Below are 18,407 nucleotides of genomic sequence, written 5' to 3'. Positions count from 1 at the left end.
GATGCAAGAAAGCAAGCTTATTCAGCATCAGCCAAAAAAAACAAAAAAAAAAAAAAAAACCCACTCCCATTTCACCCCTCCGTTCGTTCGAAATACCTGTCCAGTTGAGCTTTAAATTTGTTTAGGCTATCAACTTCAACAACCAGTGATGGAAGTCGGTTCCACCAACCAACCACCCGCTGGCCAAAGGCAAATTTCCGCACATCTATCCGACATCCGTCCTTCCTCAATTTGAATTTATGCCCTCTGAGGTGATTATTCTGAGAAAGATGAAGAATCCCATTGGCATTGAGCATGCTCAAACCATTCAAAGCCTTATACACCTCTATCAGATCACCTCGCCGGTGCCTAGTCTCCAGACTCTGTAATTTGCAAAACTTAAGCCTTTCTTCGTAAGAGCAACCCTTTGTTCCATTTACTAATCTTGTTGCCCTTTGTACCCGTTCCAGCAGCTCTACATCCTTCTTGAAATGAGGCCTCCAGACCTGTATACAGTACTCAAGATGTGGCCTTACCATTGCCTTATACAAGGGAATAATCACCTCCTTATCCCTGCTAGAAAAATTCCTGTATATCATTGACAAGACACCATGAGCTACTCTTGCAGCTCGTCTGCACTGCTCAGAGAACTTCATATCTGCCTGCACAATTACCCCCAGGTCCTTTTCATTCTCCACCACTGTCAGTGTAGTACCGCAGAGTTGATACGTTGCTCTGGGGTTACTGTTTCCCATATGCAGCACTTTACATTTGTCGATGTTAAACCTCATTTGCCACCTCTCAGCCCATCTGTTCAACCTGTCCAGATCCTGTTGCAGCAGCATAGCGTCAGTATTGTCCTTAACGACCCTGCCAACCTTTGTATCATCTGCAAACTTGGACATTAAACTTGATATCCCATCATCAATATCATTCATAAACACCGAAAACAACAACGGACCCAACACTGAACCTTGAGGAACTCCACTAATAACATTAGTCCACGTTGAGCAGTGTCCATTGATTACCACTCTCTGTCTTCTGCCACTCAACCATCCCCTTATCCATAGCAGCAATTTGCCTCCAATGCCACACTGCTCCAATTTGTGCAGCAGTCTTCCATGTGCAACAGTATCAAAAGCCTTTCTAAGATCCAAATATATAATATCAAAGTTATTCCCTGCATCCAGTTCTTTTGTGACTACATCATAGTATCCAATCAAATTGGTCAGGCAAGACCTGCCCTTAACAAAACCATGCTGCGTCTGAGCTATAACTGAATTCTTGTCTAGATGATCCTGCAGTGCTTCTTTAACCAGTGCCTCCATTAATTTACCTGGAACAGAAGTTAAACTAACAGGTCTATAATTACTTGTGTCAGCCTTTGAACCTCCTTTGTGAATTGGGGTCACATTTGCACATCTCCAGTCCATAGGTACCTCCCCTGAGTCCAAGGAAGCTCTCATAATTATGGCTAAGGGTTTGCTTACTTCCTTTGCTGCCTCCTTTAATATAACTGGATAGATCCCATCCACCCCAGGTGCCTTTTTTATGTTTATCCCCAACAATCTCTCCTCCACTTTCCTCTCAGTTCACAAGAAACATCTCTTAATGGATTCAGGACACGTTGAAGGTCCAAACTGGGAAGCAAAAATCTTGGCTCTTGTAAGAGGTACATAGATGTCATATTTCTTGGCAAGCGTCTGTTTACTGCAGTGATTAGTCTTTAATAAGGGTTTTTAGTGGATGTCAGTTTCCCATAAAGAAATGGAAAAGGTATGTTGATGATACCTTTACCGTGGTCCAGAAGGGGAGAGAGAGAGGATGATGCACTCCATTGGCTTAATAGCTTCTCCCAATTTATACAATTTACCTCAGAGGTGGAAACAGGAGGTACCCTTCCTTTCTTGGATGTACTGGTCTCTAGGGTAGGCCCTAGGCTAAAAACTTCTGTGTTTAAAAAACCTATGTGCAGAGGCCAGTACACCCATTATAGTTCAGCACAAGCTGGGCAGCATAAGAATAGTGTAGTGAAAGCTCTACTAGATAGAGCAGGGTCACACTGCACCACCTCTGAGGACAAAGAATGTGAAATTAGACGGGTCACAGCAGACCTTAGAAAATGCGGATACCCCCAGAGGATCATAGACAGATTTAGTAGAGGAATAGAGTCTAACCATCAGGAACCGTTTGTTCCTGTCGCTACCGCATACATTCCTTACTATCCGGGCGTTACTGAGCATCTCGCCAGAATTTTGCGGGGCTATAAAACACGCTGTGTGCAGCTTCCCGGGCGGAGGTTGCACACAGTGTTGTCTCAGGTAAAAGACCCAATAGCAAAGGACCTGAGTAGTGGAGTAGTATACAGGATAAAAAGCCCGGATTGTGGGGAGTGTTATGTGGGCGAGACAAAACGACGGCTCAAGGATCGTCTGGGGGAGCATGCAAATGCTATAAAAACCGCTGATTACAATAAGTCTGCTGTGGCCGAACATTTTTGGGAGAAGCAGCATCAAATTTCCCCAGAGGATGCGGTTATCATGGATCGAGCGCATGGGTTCTGGAACCGTAAATGGCTCGAGAGCCTACGAATCTGTTCATCCGACCACAATATTATGAATAGGGACAGAGGTATGCGTATGCATCCTCTGTTTGAAACTATTATCCTAAGTACGGATGAACGGTTGCTTAACACGTTCCCGAACTATTTCCGCTTCCAGTTCAGACCATGCGCCGACTGCACCATGTGTATAGGTACCTTGAGCCTGTTATATATATGGACGTGCTGCAGGAAGTTTTGTTACTGCTGAGGAAGGGAGCGCAAGCTTCCGAAAGCTCCAGAGATTTTTATTGTTTTTAATCCGGTTTATTTTAGTGTATTTTATCTCAAGGATTTTATCACAGTTTTAATGTTTTTACATGTATATTTAATATAATAGCAGTTTTTGTAAATATTTATTTTATTTTAATATGTAAATAAATATTTTAGTTACAGTAAATACTTATTCTTATGGTTGGTGTGAGCTGATTTAATACTAAAATAGAAAGAAGTACTCGAAAGATAGTTTTCAAGCGATAGTAAACGAAATTTATGTTCCTCTTCAACAAGATATCTCATATAGCTTCTATAGGCAGCCACAAAGCTGGGAAGTTTTCAGTGTAAGGATTACTGTCTCACAGGTTAACCAAGGTCAGTCACTTGACTGTTTTTGTCTGATTATAGCCCGCAAGGTCACCAGTCATTGTTCCTACAAAGAAAACCATGCCTTTCAAAAGACTACTGATTAATCTAGTGGTGTGACCTTAAATACTGCATGTAGTTCAAATTATCTCAGGAATCGCACTTAACCCTTTGAATGTATTTTAAAGAATTATAAAGTATTTCAACTAATTCTCTGATAAGTATTCTCTGTAAAATTAGTTCAGATAGCAATAATATTGCATATTTTATATTTTGCATTTAATTTTTCATTTTAACTTGCATATTAAATTTTCATTTTAATATAAAAAGAAATTTATTGTTTTTACTGTTAATTACAATGGCTCCGCAAATGCAAATTATTTGCCATATGTGTAAAAAGAAATGCAAAGACTTCCTCCAATGCAATGCAGAATGCGGTCTTGTGTACTGTATAAAATGCATAGATTTGTCAACCGTAAACTGAAAAAATATGTTTCAGGCAGCTATCGACTCGTGGAAAGGTCCCTGTTGCATAAATTACAGGCAGATGAAGAAAAAACAGATGAAAAATGAAAATAACTCGGGATTAACCCCCAACGGATCTTTTAAGTCTTTCTGACGGTGAATCTCAGTGTTTCACCTCATCATCAAATGGCACTCAACAGAGTGGGCCATCCGAGTACATACCTCATGACGTGGTATCAGAGCAAAAAAATTGCTCCTTCTCTCACCTTCTTAACCACGAAGTCTCACAAGTTGAAAAGCCAAATGAGATGACCACAAAATTGATTTTTCAAATCCTGGACACTCAAAAATCCATGATGGCCTCTCTTCTTGACGAAACTAAAAAAATCAGGTCAGAAAACTCCCAACTTCGTGAAATAAATTATATCTTACTACAAAAAAATTTTGGATTTAACAAATCTTATTCAAAACTCCAATAGATCCTTCAGTCCTACAAGTAACTTGGCGAAATCTATGGAAAATCCCACATTTCAACCGACTCCTATAGCAAAAGGCACTTACGCATCTGTTGTAAAGGAACCTCCACATCCTCCAGATATGCTCCAGTTACTAGTCAATTTCACAAAGCACGTAAATATGGCAATAGATCTGTCAATCCACTCCTAGACGATGTCATTTTCTCCAGGAAGCAGGCAGATCACATCAGAGGACAATGGAATCAATCTGCCTCTAATCAGACATCGACACACCCCTGCTGTTGTGGGAACAGCTACCAACTCTTCAATCAGAGCAGTCCCTAGAACTAAAATTTCAACCAAGGGTATTTTTGTCTCGCGACTCGAACCCCAACTGTGCGGTACAGAAGTAGATCAGCATATCAGAACTCAACTGCAGATAGAAGTAAACGCAATAAAAATGAATTCCAAACATGATTCGTACAACTATTTCTATATTCAGTGTCAACAAACGGATTTTGATCTATTACTAAAGGATCACTGTTGGCCTGAGGGAGCCATTATTCAGCCTTTCTACGGACGCCCCCCCTCTTCCTGGTACTAGGTCATCAGCCAGTGACTTAGCTATCGAAACTAGTCAACGGGAATGACAATTCGAGCATTTTTCAGATATTCTGGAATCTCAACTGGGAAGAACCTCTATAAATGATTCCTCTATTTCTTCATCCTACCAGAATTTGAATGACTAACTCTTCTGAAAATACTTTTCTGCCATGTCACTTGCCAACAATTAAACCAAACAACTTATGCCTTACTACAGCATCAAAAGATGCAATTACTGTATTCTATATGAATGCACACAGTATTGTAAAACATAATGATGAAATCCTCACTCAAGTGACATCATGGAATCTCCATCCAGACCTGATGGTTTTTACTGAGACCTGGTTCTCTCCTGAAGTTTCAATCCGATTTCAAGACTATGCTCTTTCACAGTTGCAGATGTGATTCTAAAGGGTGTGGAGTTGCTATTTACGTTCACAATCATCTGCGATGCTCTACCTTTCCTATCACAAATCTTCCTGATCAAGCTTGTGAAATCACCTTTATCCGCATTGCCTCTCTGGTGATTGGGTGTCTATACCGACCTCCCTCAGCTTCAGTCAACAGTTTCTTTGTAACTCTTGACAATATTCTATCTCACTTCACAAGCAAATCCCTTAGTCTTCTGCTGATGGGAGACTTCAATATTAACATACTTCAAAGCTCTTCCTCTCAAGTGCAAGACCTCCTGGATGTCATTTCTTCCAATGGTTTTTCTCTTCTGACTGATGGAATTATCCCGACTAGAATGTCCCACAATTCCCTTCTTGACTTCACAATTGGGGAATGCTCACTAACCTATGCGGTACTGGATGCAACCATTTCTGATCATCGTCCCATCTTAATGGTAACTGAAAATGTTGTGGAAGAGATCATGCACACTTACAGATCTGTCACTCCAGGCTCTCTCAATCAGCTCTGTTATGACCTCCAGCAGTCTTCATGGGATGGGGTGATTGCTACAGATGATTCTGAAATTGCGACAAACTTTTTCTTTGAGCAAATTTTAAATAGTTACGAAAAATGCGCGTCATACATCAGGATCCCAGGGAATCAAAAGACCCTAGGCCAAGACGGAAATTATGCCCATTTATCTCAAAATTTGTAACATGCTAAAGAAAAGGGACAAACTTGCAAGAATTGCTAGAGAAACACGAAAGGAGGCGGATAAAAAACAAATACACTATGTACAGAAACAAAGTCACTGACAGTATTCAGTCGGAGAAAAGGAAATATTATAGTTCCCAACTTAAAGGCGTCATTACAAGCAAGGAAAAGTGGACAGTCTTGGACAAGCTACTACCTGGAAGGAAAACGAAATCACAGAACTACGTTGGAGATGTAGTTGAGAACGACGTACTCATTTCAGATGACCAGGAAAAAAGTCGCAGCCTTCTGTAATCACTTTATCTCAAGTGTGAATAACCTTTTTAAAGATGAAGTTGACTCTAGAGATAATGCAATGAGAGAATTGTCAAGCACTCAATGAAGAGCTCTTTTTTTCTCGCTCCGCTCTAAGATCAAGAGATTTTAGAAGCAGGACATCAATTAAAAGTAAAGGGAGCCCTCGGCTTTGATGAAATATCTCCTGCTCTGCTGAAAAAGGTCCTTAACACCACTGAAGTATATTTACAATCTTTCCTTTCAATCTGGTAAATTCCCATCTCAATTCAAAAAAGCAGTCATTGTTCCTGTTCCTAAGGGGAAACACTGCAACTCTGTCAACAATTTTCGTCCAATAGCTCTACTCTCAGTTTTTGCAAAATTATTCGAAAAAATTCTTCACAGCAGACTCATGGGCTTCCTGGAAGTCAATCAGCTTATCCATCAACAACAGTATGCTTATCGTTCAAAAAGATCCACTGACCTGGCAATTGTTGACTTCTGCTCTAGGATCACGGACTGTCTTGAAAAGGGTCACTATGCAATAGCACTGTTTCTAGACCTATCAAAAGCTTTTGACTGCATAAATCATAAAATCCTACTCAACAAGCTCAACAATCTTGGCTTGAGAGGAAAAATTAACCTTCTCCTTGAAGACTACCTTACTGATAGGCCATTTGTCATTAAAACAAACCAGTCTTTTTCAGACATTTCTTATTTCTCCAGGGGAGTACCTCAAGGCTCAAGTACCTATCCTATTTGTTCTTTACATAATGAATTTCTCTCTCATCTTCCCATCTAGTAGCGTATGCCAATGACATTTCCATTCTAATCACTGATAAAGACCCTAACCAGCTTCAATGCAAGATCTCTGCCCTACTCTCTGAAATGCATAGTTGGCTACAAAAGAATCAGCTTATATTAAACCCAGAAAAATCCGAATGTATGGTGTTTAGGATGAAAAATAACATACAAAGGAAAACAACCCGAAAGAGTGAATGATACCAAGTTTCTAGGAATCTGGCTAGATGACAAGCTGAGTTGGGATAAACAAATGATCACCTTACGAAAGAAGACTTTGTCACTAGCAGGAATACTCGCCCGAGCCTCTGCCTAGGTACCTCCTTCCCTTCTCAGACTAGTATTCCTTTCCTTAATACAGCCTCACTTCACATATGGAATCATCTCATGGGGTACGACCAGTCAAGATAACCTTGCGAGAATCAATTCAATTGTCAATCGATGTGTTCGTTCAATTTTGGGCCTTCCCTGGAATGCATCGGTGACTTCGAGATATAAGGAGGTGAGACTCTTAAGCATCTACCAACTGATACTAAAAGCTGAGGCGGTATTTGTGTACAATGCTTTGAAAACACCAAACTTTCCTCTTCTCTTCGGATCCTTTTTTATAACAATAGAAGAAGGAATAACATATAATTTAAGAAATGAAGCAAACCTGAAGGTTCTGCTTTTTAGAAAAGTCATAGGTCAGAAAAATATAAAATACAGAGGCACAAAAACCTGGAATAATCTTACTGAAAATATCAAAAATGCCATTTCACTAAACAGGTTCAAGAAGCTCATAACTGAACACATCACCAGGGATGTCTGATCTAAATCACCTTCCACCCAACTGAACTTTCCACAATGCATACCAGTTTGGAAATTATGTAAACAAGTTGGAGGAATAGCTGTCAAAAAGCTTATAACACTACGCAATTATTTCGTAATTTTTTTCTTTCATACTTGTTATTGTAAAAGTACTCACAATGTAATTATAAGTACTGTTGTTAACCACGTGACATGTGTGGTTGGTTTACGAAGTCTCTGTAATGGAATGTAGAAACATATCCGATTCATGATGTATCTGTTAAATAACACCTGCGTAATTTCAGGTCTGGTTTTATTGTTATCTTTTTCAAAGGGAACACCCCGTAAAAAGCCTCTGGCTTATGTGTTCTCCCTCCCTCCCTTCTTGCTGTTATCTCCCAACAATTGTAACACAAAATAGGGATAAATAAATTATCAATTCCCATGTATTTTATGCAATCCACGGTACATTCCAAGACTGCTCATGTGAGTTGATGTCATAATATTGTGGCTAGCAATATATTTGTTCTTTTCAGTGGTGTTACCGTTGTAATTAGGGATCACTGCACTGCTTATGCTGGGCTGGCACTTCACTTATTTTTTCATATTGACGGACAGGACTGTTAGTGAACGATCAATGTGTGAAGATTGGACATTCTACAAAAGTATTTAACTCTGCTGCTAAGTCACAACTCTCAAGGACAAATGAAAGGTTCTTTCAGCTTTAAAACAATCATCCCATGCAGTGAGGAGTTTGAATGAATGACCTTGAGAGATTAAGAGACAGGACACAAAGGGCACTTAAAGCACTGACTGGCTTTCGATCTAGCTTAATATTAAAATCATAAATATCTATTTACCTTATATTTTTCTTTCATGAACCACTTTAAAGATCTGGGTTGGTGACTTTAATCTGCGTTGGAAATTATTAAACTTAAGCCATTGTATAATGTGGCACAGTAATATTACACATTATCAGAGGAGCACTTTGACGGATGTCTGCAAGCAAACACCAAACTGGAACCAATGCCTTATCAACAGAGAAGCTTAGCACCTATGTAGGTACCTGTAGGGGGACAAGTGCTCACACCAGGAGGCTAAGTAATACAGTAATAGAAGTGGCAATTACTAGGCTAGGCTAAGTGGTAATAGGCAAGTAAGTGGACTTGCCATGTATGTGCAGGGATTGCCAAAAATCAGTCCTGAGTACCAATCTATTTTTTATTCAAATCAATTCAGTTACAAAAAAATACACCAAACAAGGTAGATGCTTATTTCTACACTAATGATTAAGTATCTCTTGTCACTCATAAAACATGCACAATTGAGCAACAGCTGCAAGGTACAATAAATAAAACAGACACATGGAAACTTGTGCATAATACAGTGACTTCTTAATTTACATGAGAGATATGATCCAGAACGTCTTGTGGCAATAAAAAAAAATGTGATAATAGGCCTATGGGAGTAATTCACATCTAGCAAAGTTACCCCTAATTGTAACTTTGCTAGATGTAACTTTACCATTCATTTTCTTTGGATGGAAGACTAGGCACTCTAAAAAAAACGATGTGCAAAAAAAGAGATATACTCATCTTTACAGTAAGAAAAAGTATGTTCACTATAACCAATATATACAGAACAACACAAACAACAATTGAGAGAGAGAGAGAGAGAGAGAGAGAGAGAGAGAGAGAGAAAGAGAGAGAGAGAGAGAGATTGGAGCGTGGCCTTAGGCAGATTGATGAGAATCTCAGTCAGATTCTGTTCCCTTGAGCACTTGAAAAAAAGAATACAGTTAGTTGGTTTGTACATTGCCTCTTCTCACTCAACTCATCTAGCATAGCTTCACGTTGCACTTTCGAGCTTCATTCAAGATTAGGGTCTTCATCAGCTAACAGATTTAGGCCTTCATCAAAAGATTTAATGCTTTCGATATTCCTTTCACTGTAAAACTTGTTCTTTGTTAACCTCTGGGCTTTTGCTCGCTGCTGCCCCCTCTTCTTGAATGCAATACTGCTCCCATGCAGACAGATCTTTATTTGACAATTCTTGATGATGCGAATCAATTAAATCATCGACACCAGTTGCCTCCACTTCAGTGGTCCCTAGCAAGTTTCACACATTTGTCTTTAGTTTGTGCATAATCTTCATTGGTATCAGAACCTTTGAAGGAATTGCTAAGATCTGGACATAACTTATGCCACAAACTTTGAATACAGTTATGTGGAACTTCATGCCATGAAGCATCAATGAATTTTAAAGCATCTTTTATATTGAAGGCTCGCCAATATTCCTGCACACTCAACTGTTTGTGGTCAGTCTTGTCAATTAGATCAGCCAGAATGCACTTTAAATACTGAACCTTAAAAGATTTAATTACACTGGAGTATTGAGGATGTATTTGTATGGAAAAAAACCAAATTTTATATTGGAACTGGAAAAAAAACAAATTTGATATTGGAACTAGAAAAAAACAAATTTGATATTGGATGAACGACTTATGGCATTATGAAGAAAAATTAAGATGCTGAACAGAATTCCTTTGGCCTTGCAATACACTTCCACTTCTGGTCATAACTGAGATCCAAGGTAACTTTTGAAAATAACAGCAGTCATCCATCCTTTAGGGTTTGAGTACCAGCATATGGGCATGCACGACCTGCCGTAACCTTTAAAGCATGAGGGTTTTGATAGTGGTAAATGCACACAGGTTTCAGTTTTATGACCCTCCATATTATCACCAAACAGAAGCATTAGACGATCTTTTGTTGCCTTAAAGCCAGGTGCAGTCTTTTCAGCAAGAGAAATATAAGTACGATCAGGCATTTTTTTTCCCACTATAAACCTGTTTCATCGAGCCTGAATATCTATTTGTGTATGCACTCCCCTGCTCTATGATCGCCTTCAGTTATGCAGGGAATGCATCTGAACCATTTTTATCGGCCAATGCAGCTTCTCCACACATTTTCACATTATGAAAAACATACCATTGGCAAAAATTTGCAAACCACCCTAAACTTGCTGAAAAGGGCTTAACTTTACCATCCTTACAATCTTTTAAATCATCATAAAGGCTTTCCCTTGCATTTGCGCTAGGCTAATGTTAACATGTTTTTTCATTTTGGTCACTCATCCATGTAGCAAGCATTTTTTCCATGTGTTCCAAACTTGACTAAGCATACGGCGATTTTGTGCAGTTAAGGGCATCACTCTTAACACTTTCTTTAATTTTATCTGCACCTATCTCGAATAGTACGTAACATACTCTCACGCAGACTTTAAGTGTGTTTAACGTGTGCTGTGCTATCAACCTCGTTCATTGCGCTTAAGCACTTCCAGTTTCATTTCAAGCGAAATCGATTTCCTTGAGCACTTACCATCACTTCTACTAGAACTATGAGGGCGCTTACTAACTACAAAGGTAATAATAAAAACAAAATAAGCACAAAAGGAAAAAAAAATCATGCATTTCCAACAGATGACCAATCAACGATCCTCAACAAAACAAAATGAAAAAATGGCAGGCTAACACGCTGAACTATAGTGGCACTTTCCATAAATATGGTTGCTGTGCATTATTTTAATTTTTGTGCAAAATATGAAGTTGCCATACAATGCTATCTTAATGTATATAAACAATATAAATATGGCAAAATTTTCTAAGTTCATTAAAATTTGGTGAATATGTTATGGAACATGTTATCTCATTCCTAGTTATTTGCCAAAGAACAGTGGAAAAAAAAAACTTGTTAGTGAATTTCACTGAGGCAACCACATAATGATTGTTGCAGCCTATCTATGGATCACATCTTGTTTTTTTTTTTTTTTTAACAGGATGGATAATCAATTTTCTGATGGAAGTGGCCGTCTACATATACCTGAAATATAAATTATGATTGAATGCAAAATTTTCAATCAGAAGGTATACCAGGCTGTGCACCAGCAAGCCCATAATTGTCTGTCCTCAGCACAGACACCTTACAAATATTATTAGGCAATAGGTACAGCAGGGCGCCTCCGTAGCCAGGTGGGAAGGAGCAGCAGTGCGTGGCACTCGCTTCTTGATTAGACCAGGGTTCAAGCCCGTCACCACCAAATACGGAGGATGCGGAAAGGTCAGGGAATGACCACCGCATATTCCCGGAGCAATATGGCCTTAGTTGCTAATGCTCCTAAAAACCAAATAACAACAGTACAGCATTAGTTATCCATGTAAAACTTATATAAATTATTCCAAGGACCTTAAAGATCCATTGAATAATTAATATAAGTTGAACACACACACACACACACACGAAGAAATCACATCAGTATGCCTCTATGGAACGTAATGTATATCATGTGAAAACTATTAGCTGAAATTAAAGAGTTTTTACAAATTGAACATCATGTGCACACAAGAATTTTTATCATGCAGTACTCACTATGATATTCAGAAAAAGAGTCTTCATCATCAGCTACACTATTCATCTTTTGCCTTTTAATCTAATTGAAAAAAAAAAAAAAAATATATATATATATATATATATATATATATCCAATATGTTAAATTAATTAAAATAAAACATAAGCCAGTAGTATGGCAAAAACTGTAGAGCGAAAATTAACATAAAAATAACCCAAATAAACAATCGAACGAAAAGAAAGAATAGATATAAATAGTAGCCCGTAAACCCTTGTATAATTTCGAACTTTTAATCCAATTAAAATTTATTTATTTACTTATTACATTTATATTTACTATTTATTTGCTTATTATTTATTTATTTACTGTAAATAAGTAAATAAATTGTAAATAAGTAAATAATATGTAAACCTGTAAAAAAATAAAAACTGTAAATAATAAATGTAATAAGTAAATAAATACTATTTATTTACTTATTACATTATAATTTAATTTTATTTAATATAATTCAATGATAGTATATATATATAGTCATGTTTCAAGTATAATTAGTTTTTAACATTTCACATCTAAAATTATACGTATTCTAATTGCATACAGTTTTTTGACTACAAATTATAAATTGAATATATACAGGTGACTATAAAGAATTATTACAAACTAATGGTATTTACAATATTACCAGGGCTTTCAATGATGAATATTGATATTTTGTATAAAGCACAAGTTACAATATGCCAACACTAAAGTCGGCAAATTAATAAACTGATAGTAAAAAAAATAATACATGCAATGTTAAATGGAATGAGACACTAATGGATAAGCAAATTTCATTCTGTTTATTTATGATGATAGAGATGATATTTACAATCAACATACTATGAGAAATGTACTCATTGAATTTGGCAAAATTTGGAGCCTCTCTAAAATATTCCAAACAATTCCAGAAACCTCAGATATATTCATATGGAAAGCACAGTAGGGTCAGTGCTAGTGTTTGGGGTGTATAAGGCAACCTTGTAACGGCACCTATTCATATCGTATCTTAACACACACATATATATATAGGGTGTCCATAAATGATGTTTCCAATTTTGATATTTTTTTTATTCAGAATTACTTCAAGCTACACTCATGAAAAACAGACCAGCTGAAAAATCAATTCAATAAGTTTTTTTTTAAATTGGCACTTGACTGCCAGTTTTGCATTCTACCCACTATGCAGTGCTACAGTTTTGTTAAGGGCTGGAGAAAGAGTTTTGTGTGTTAGCATTTCACGCAACAAAATCTGTTTTTATGTTTTGTTACCGAGGGCTGTGTGTGTGTGTAAACACAAAAGTGCCAGCAGACCATCAGTGAGCACTGAAGCCATTCAACAGATGTTTGCTCGCAGTCCACAAAAATCTGTGTGGCGTGCTAGTATAGAACTTAATGCAGCAAAAACAACTGTCTTCGGAAATGCCTTCAGCTGTGCCCATATTGATTACAGATGTTGCAAACATTGAAATCTATGGACAAAATGAAGCGGTTTGACGTCTGTTGCAACTTCCTCAAAAAACTGGCTGACAATGACATGTTTCTGAACAAGGTGGTCTTCAGTGATGAGGCAACCTTCCACCTGTCGGGATGAGTGATTCGACACAATTTATTTTATTTACCTTCACAAAACTTATTGAATTGATCTTTCAGCTGATATGTGTTTCATGAGTGTAGCTTGAAGTAATTCTGAATAAAAAATAAAAACGGAAACATCATTTAAGGACACCCTGTATATGCAGCACCTCACTTGCGCTTCCCCTAGCACTGGCCCCGAAGCAGTGAGATATGCAAAAGTTTGGAAACCTCATAAGATCACAGTCATGCTGTTAATAAAAATTACACCCAACATTGCTAAAGAATCATGCAAGAGTTCCTATGGCAGGGGTTTCATGGACTAAGTGTTGTGCTCAAACCTTTCATCACAGACAGCTGTCTTGTTCTAATTCTAAAGGGGATGAATCCTGGGTAGGAGAAATTAAACTTTTGAAATCAGTAGTCTATGGCAAAGCTGATTATATGACAAGAATTATACTATATCAGAAAAAAAAAATGTAATATTTTCTAATTGATGAAATGAGAATCTGTTTTTCTACTGTAGATAAATATTTCTGTCCGAGTTACAGAATGTCTAATCTCTTATGCTGGTTGAAGGTCTTTTAATATATACAGGGATTATAAACTCTCTGATGACTTTAAATAGGAATTGCAGTAATGAATGAACTGATTGGTAAAGAATCATATCAACCCCGACGAATGTGAGGTTTCATTTACAAAAATAAAAAATCCATCAGACACCAAAAATTGTGGGCACTGCAAGTGTAATACAAAAATATCGACTAGGAGAACCTTGTCTGATGAAAAGCCACTGCTACATTTGTGATTCAATATAGCGTTTTGTGTGCTTTATGAGACTGAATTTGTAGACACCTTTATGTGTTTCATATAGGACTGCATATTTCATGACATTCTCCAAGATCCCACCCCATAAAGGAAGCCTATGTTTGTGAAAATTAGTTCCTCTCTTCATTAATCAGCCTGCTGCCAGTTCTTATATAATTCCTGTTTAAAATCATGAACTTTATAATAATCTTGTATGTCTACATGTTCAACACATTTAGCCTGGACTAATAAAGAAAACTATTTCATTATGTCCATAGGAATTCTCTCAGTTTAGTTCAGTACTTCGGTACATTGAGGAGTACCTTGTCATATACATCTGATAGCCAACAGACTTTCAAATACCAAAAGTAAACCATACTATGTACAGGAATGGTACCATGGTTCATAGGTTGAACTACACTCCACATCTTTAACCAAATCTGCATAGCTGCTGTAGGCTTTATATTTATCTAGCATTCACTTTTATCTTTAATGGGTAAGACTGAGTTTTGTAATTTTTTATTAGGCTGACATTATCATTATCGCTAAACTTATCACCTGAAAACTAATGATCAAAACAAGTACAAGTTGGAAGTCATACCTGAACACACCATCCAAAGTTCTATTACTGCTATACATATAAGGTGTGGCTATTAAATAATGAGAATGCATGTGCAGCCACTATACACCAAGCACCACCTGTGAAACAAAGGCACTGTAGTTGATCTTGAACCTTTCCTTAGTTGTCTGCTAAGTCATGTTCCAACATGCTCATTCACTTTGCAGCAAGACAGGTTTCCATTACCTACTGTTTTTTGCAGTTTGCAGGAAAAATGACAGACAAAAGAATCGAATAAGGAATCAATTTCAGCAATTTTTTAAAAAAAACTAAAGAAAACACCAAGTGAATGTCAAGTTATGTCAATGTATGAGTTATGTCAAGTTTACGGGGATGATACTATGTCGAGAGCTTGTGTGTTTGAATGGCATAAAAGATTTTTGAAAGGAAGAGAAAGAGAATGTTGAGGGCAATGAACGAGCAGGCCGTCCAGTATCCACGAAACTTGATGAGAATGTGGACCAGGTAAGGGCACTGATTAGTAGTGATCATTGTTAGAATGGTTGCATCAGAACTCAATATGGACAGAGAAACAGTTAAATAAATTTTAACTAAAAATTTATGCACAAGAAAAGTGTCAAGATGGTGTGAAATCTTTTAAATGAAGATCAAAGGAGAAGACTCCAAGTTTGTAAAGATTTAAAAAAAAAAAAATTGAAAAAAAATTGAAAAAAAATCTAGACTTTCTGCATGCTGTAATTACTAGAAATGAAAGTTGCTGTTCTAGTATTGAACTATATTGAACTTCTGACAAGACTGCATGAAAAAATTTGAAGAGACCTGAATTGCAGAAAGATGGTTGGATGCTCCATCAAGACAATTCTCCAGCACACACTGCACTCTCTGTTCAGCAGTTCTGGGCCAAAAAGCAAATTCCTGTATATGAGTATGCACCCTACTTGCCAGACCTAGTCCCTTATGATTTTTTACTTCCCTAAACTTAAAAGAGAATCCATTTTCAGGCCATTGAAGATATTTGGGGGGGTGGGGTGAAGACCGAAATGTTAAAAGAGCTTACAGAAGATGATTTCCAGAAATGTATGGAGGAGCGGTGTGTGTGCAAGCCAGCTCAATACCAGCACAGGTCAACCATCACTAATCCGGTTCCTAGGCACCTCCGTAACCAGGTAGGCAGGAACAGCAGTGTAGCAAACGCTTCTTGATTAGACCGGGGTTTGAGCCCGTGACCACCAAATACAGAGGATGCGGAAAGGTCAGGGAATGATCACCATATATCCCCGGAGCAATATGGCCTTAGTTGCTAATGCTCCTAAAAACCAAATAACAAACAAACAACAATCTGGTTCTACTGCTAATTCGGGCATAATTTCTGCGAACGTAATTTCAAATTTCCCAGGTCGGCACACCGACCTGCCGCTACTATTTTGGTGGCATTGGTTGAAGCATCAGCTGTTGGCGCGAACTCGTAAACACTGGTAAGCCATTCCCACTTGTTTTTCTGCATTTATTGTTATTATAACCCGCTCACATTTAGCCCCAGCCATGGTTCCAATGCATAAAGGAAGTGCCTCTCGTGGTGTAAAGTGCAAACACCATACATTGTCCATAACATATAAAGTTGAACTTCTGAAAAAACTTGACAGAGGTGTCCTGTGAGAAGTTTAACTCTGCTTAATTGTAAATTCCAGCAATTTCTCTCAATTCCTCTTGTTTTACTAATTTTCTTTTAGCCACTACTTTTCAGATTTTTTTTTTTTTTTTTACAACACACTTGTACAAACTTGCGGAAAAACAACACAATATGATGGATAATACAGCATGCTAACGAACTTGTTTTCACAAAATCTCTAACAATACTGACAAACTTATTGCGACGTTTGATAGTTTATTTTATTGCAGTACTCACCATGCATGCAATAAACTAATCACTAACAACTTTCATATGCACAGAGAAGTACTGTGTGTTATACTCTGTGTTCATATGTATGCGGCTGACATGGCTTCTCAAGAAATAAAGTAACCTACTGGGCCACGTATATGCAACATGAAAAAAGTCTTTTCATATATTTTAAGCAAAAAAACGACAACACTGACATTACAATATTTATTTTAGAATTACTAATCAAATTATTTGCTAAATATTTTTGGCCCCTGGGGAATTTTTTTCTTAAACTGGCTTGGCAGTCAACGTGTTAAAGGTAGGAAGAGATGGTTAGCTGTTGGGTAAACTGTATATGCTAAAACAACCACCAGTGATCCGGCAAACTCACTAATCGGCACCACACAGGTCCCAAAGCTGCTGGATTAGTGACTGTCGACTTGTACTTTGAAAGGGATAGCTTGTAAGGTAGGAAATATTTCATTGTCTTAAATGTGGTTATTAAGTAACAATCCTGTTACTTCATAGCCACAGCTCATATGGCTGTAGATTACTGCATTAATAGCAGAAAGAACCCAGAAACTATAAGGAATATATCGATAATAATATAGACTTTGAGTGTGGGGTAAAGTATAGTCTAAGGAACTGTCTGACAAACCCATAGTAAAAAGGCACATTAGTACCTGTAAAGAAAATATGAAATAAGATAATTGAAAGTACTTAGTGTTGCAATTACAATGATTTTGGCATTATCTTCAGGAGTCAGCTGCCAAACCTAAGGGAAATGAAACAAATAAGTAAGGGTTCTATTTCGAACACAATATATTTTCAAAACATAGTAAATTATAATTTTAAGAAATTTACAAAAGTGAGGAAAGCATATAATAACTGACGTATATCTCATGGCTGACCCAAAGCCACGGGGGCCAGCACTAAGTACTTTCACTTAGCTTATTTCATAATATTTTCTTTACAAGTACTAAACATGCATTTTTACTATGGGTTCGACAGATGGTTACTTAGACTATACTTTACCCCATTCTTAAAGTCCATATAGATATATAAAGTTATATATATGGTTAAGATAAAAAGATCACTGAGGAACCTGGTAGGAGATTTCAGGAAAATACCAACTGCTAAGTAATTCCTTTTTTTTTTTCCTGTTGCAGCATAAGCCTCAGGCTTCCTTGCACCATATAGCTACTACTACTAATAATATTAGGTTGGTTGGTATTTGTAGTGGTATATGATGCAAGTGGTATATGCACCAACATCGAGCCATGATGATGAAGATGTTGAAGAAATGTACACTGAAATTGAGAGTCTTCTAGATGAGCAGAAAACCCACTACACTATTATTATGGGGGACTTCAATGCTAAGGTTGGAAAAAGGCAAAACAGCGCAGAAAGAGGAACTATAGGAAATTTTGGAATTGGTGAAAGAAATAAAAGAGGTGAAAGACTTG

General features: G+C 37.4%; 1 protein-coding gene across 1 annotated transcript in view; it reads right to left on the bottom strand.

Annotated features, from left to right (window-relative positions):
• The window catches only part of LOC150078438 (RRP12-like protein), a 496,297-nt gene that overhangs the window by 24,403 nt on the left and 453,487 nt on the right, over positions 1 to 18,407 (bottom strand). The window contains exon 32 of the mRNA XM_090384563.1: positions 12,084 to 12,144. Coding sequence (XP_090240689.1) covers positions 12,084 to 12,144 — 61 coding nt within the window. The remainder of the gene's footprint in view (positions 1 to 12,083; positions 12,145 to 18,407) is intronic.

The sequence above is a fragment of the Mastigoproctus giganteus genome, chromosome 11 (assembly GCF_048544385.1).
Source record: "Mastigoproctus giganteus isolate SK-2022 chromosome 11, ASM4854438v1, whole genome shotgun sequence".
NCBI classification, from domain to species: Eukaryota; Metazoa; Arthropoda; class Arachnida; order Uropygi; family Thelyphonidae; genus Mastigoproctus; species Mastigoproctus giganteus.
The sequence above is the reverse complement of the archived record's forward strand: the minus strand, read 5'-3'. Positions and strand labels throughout refer to the sequence as shown.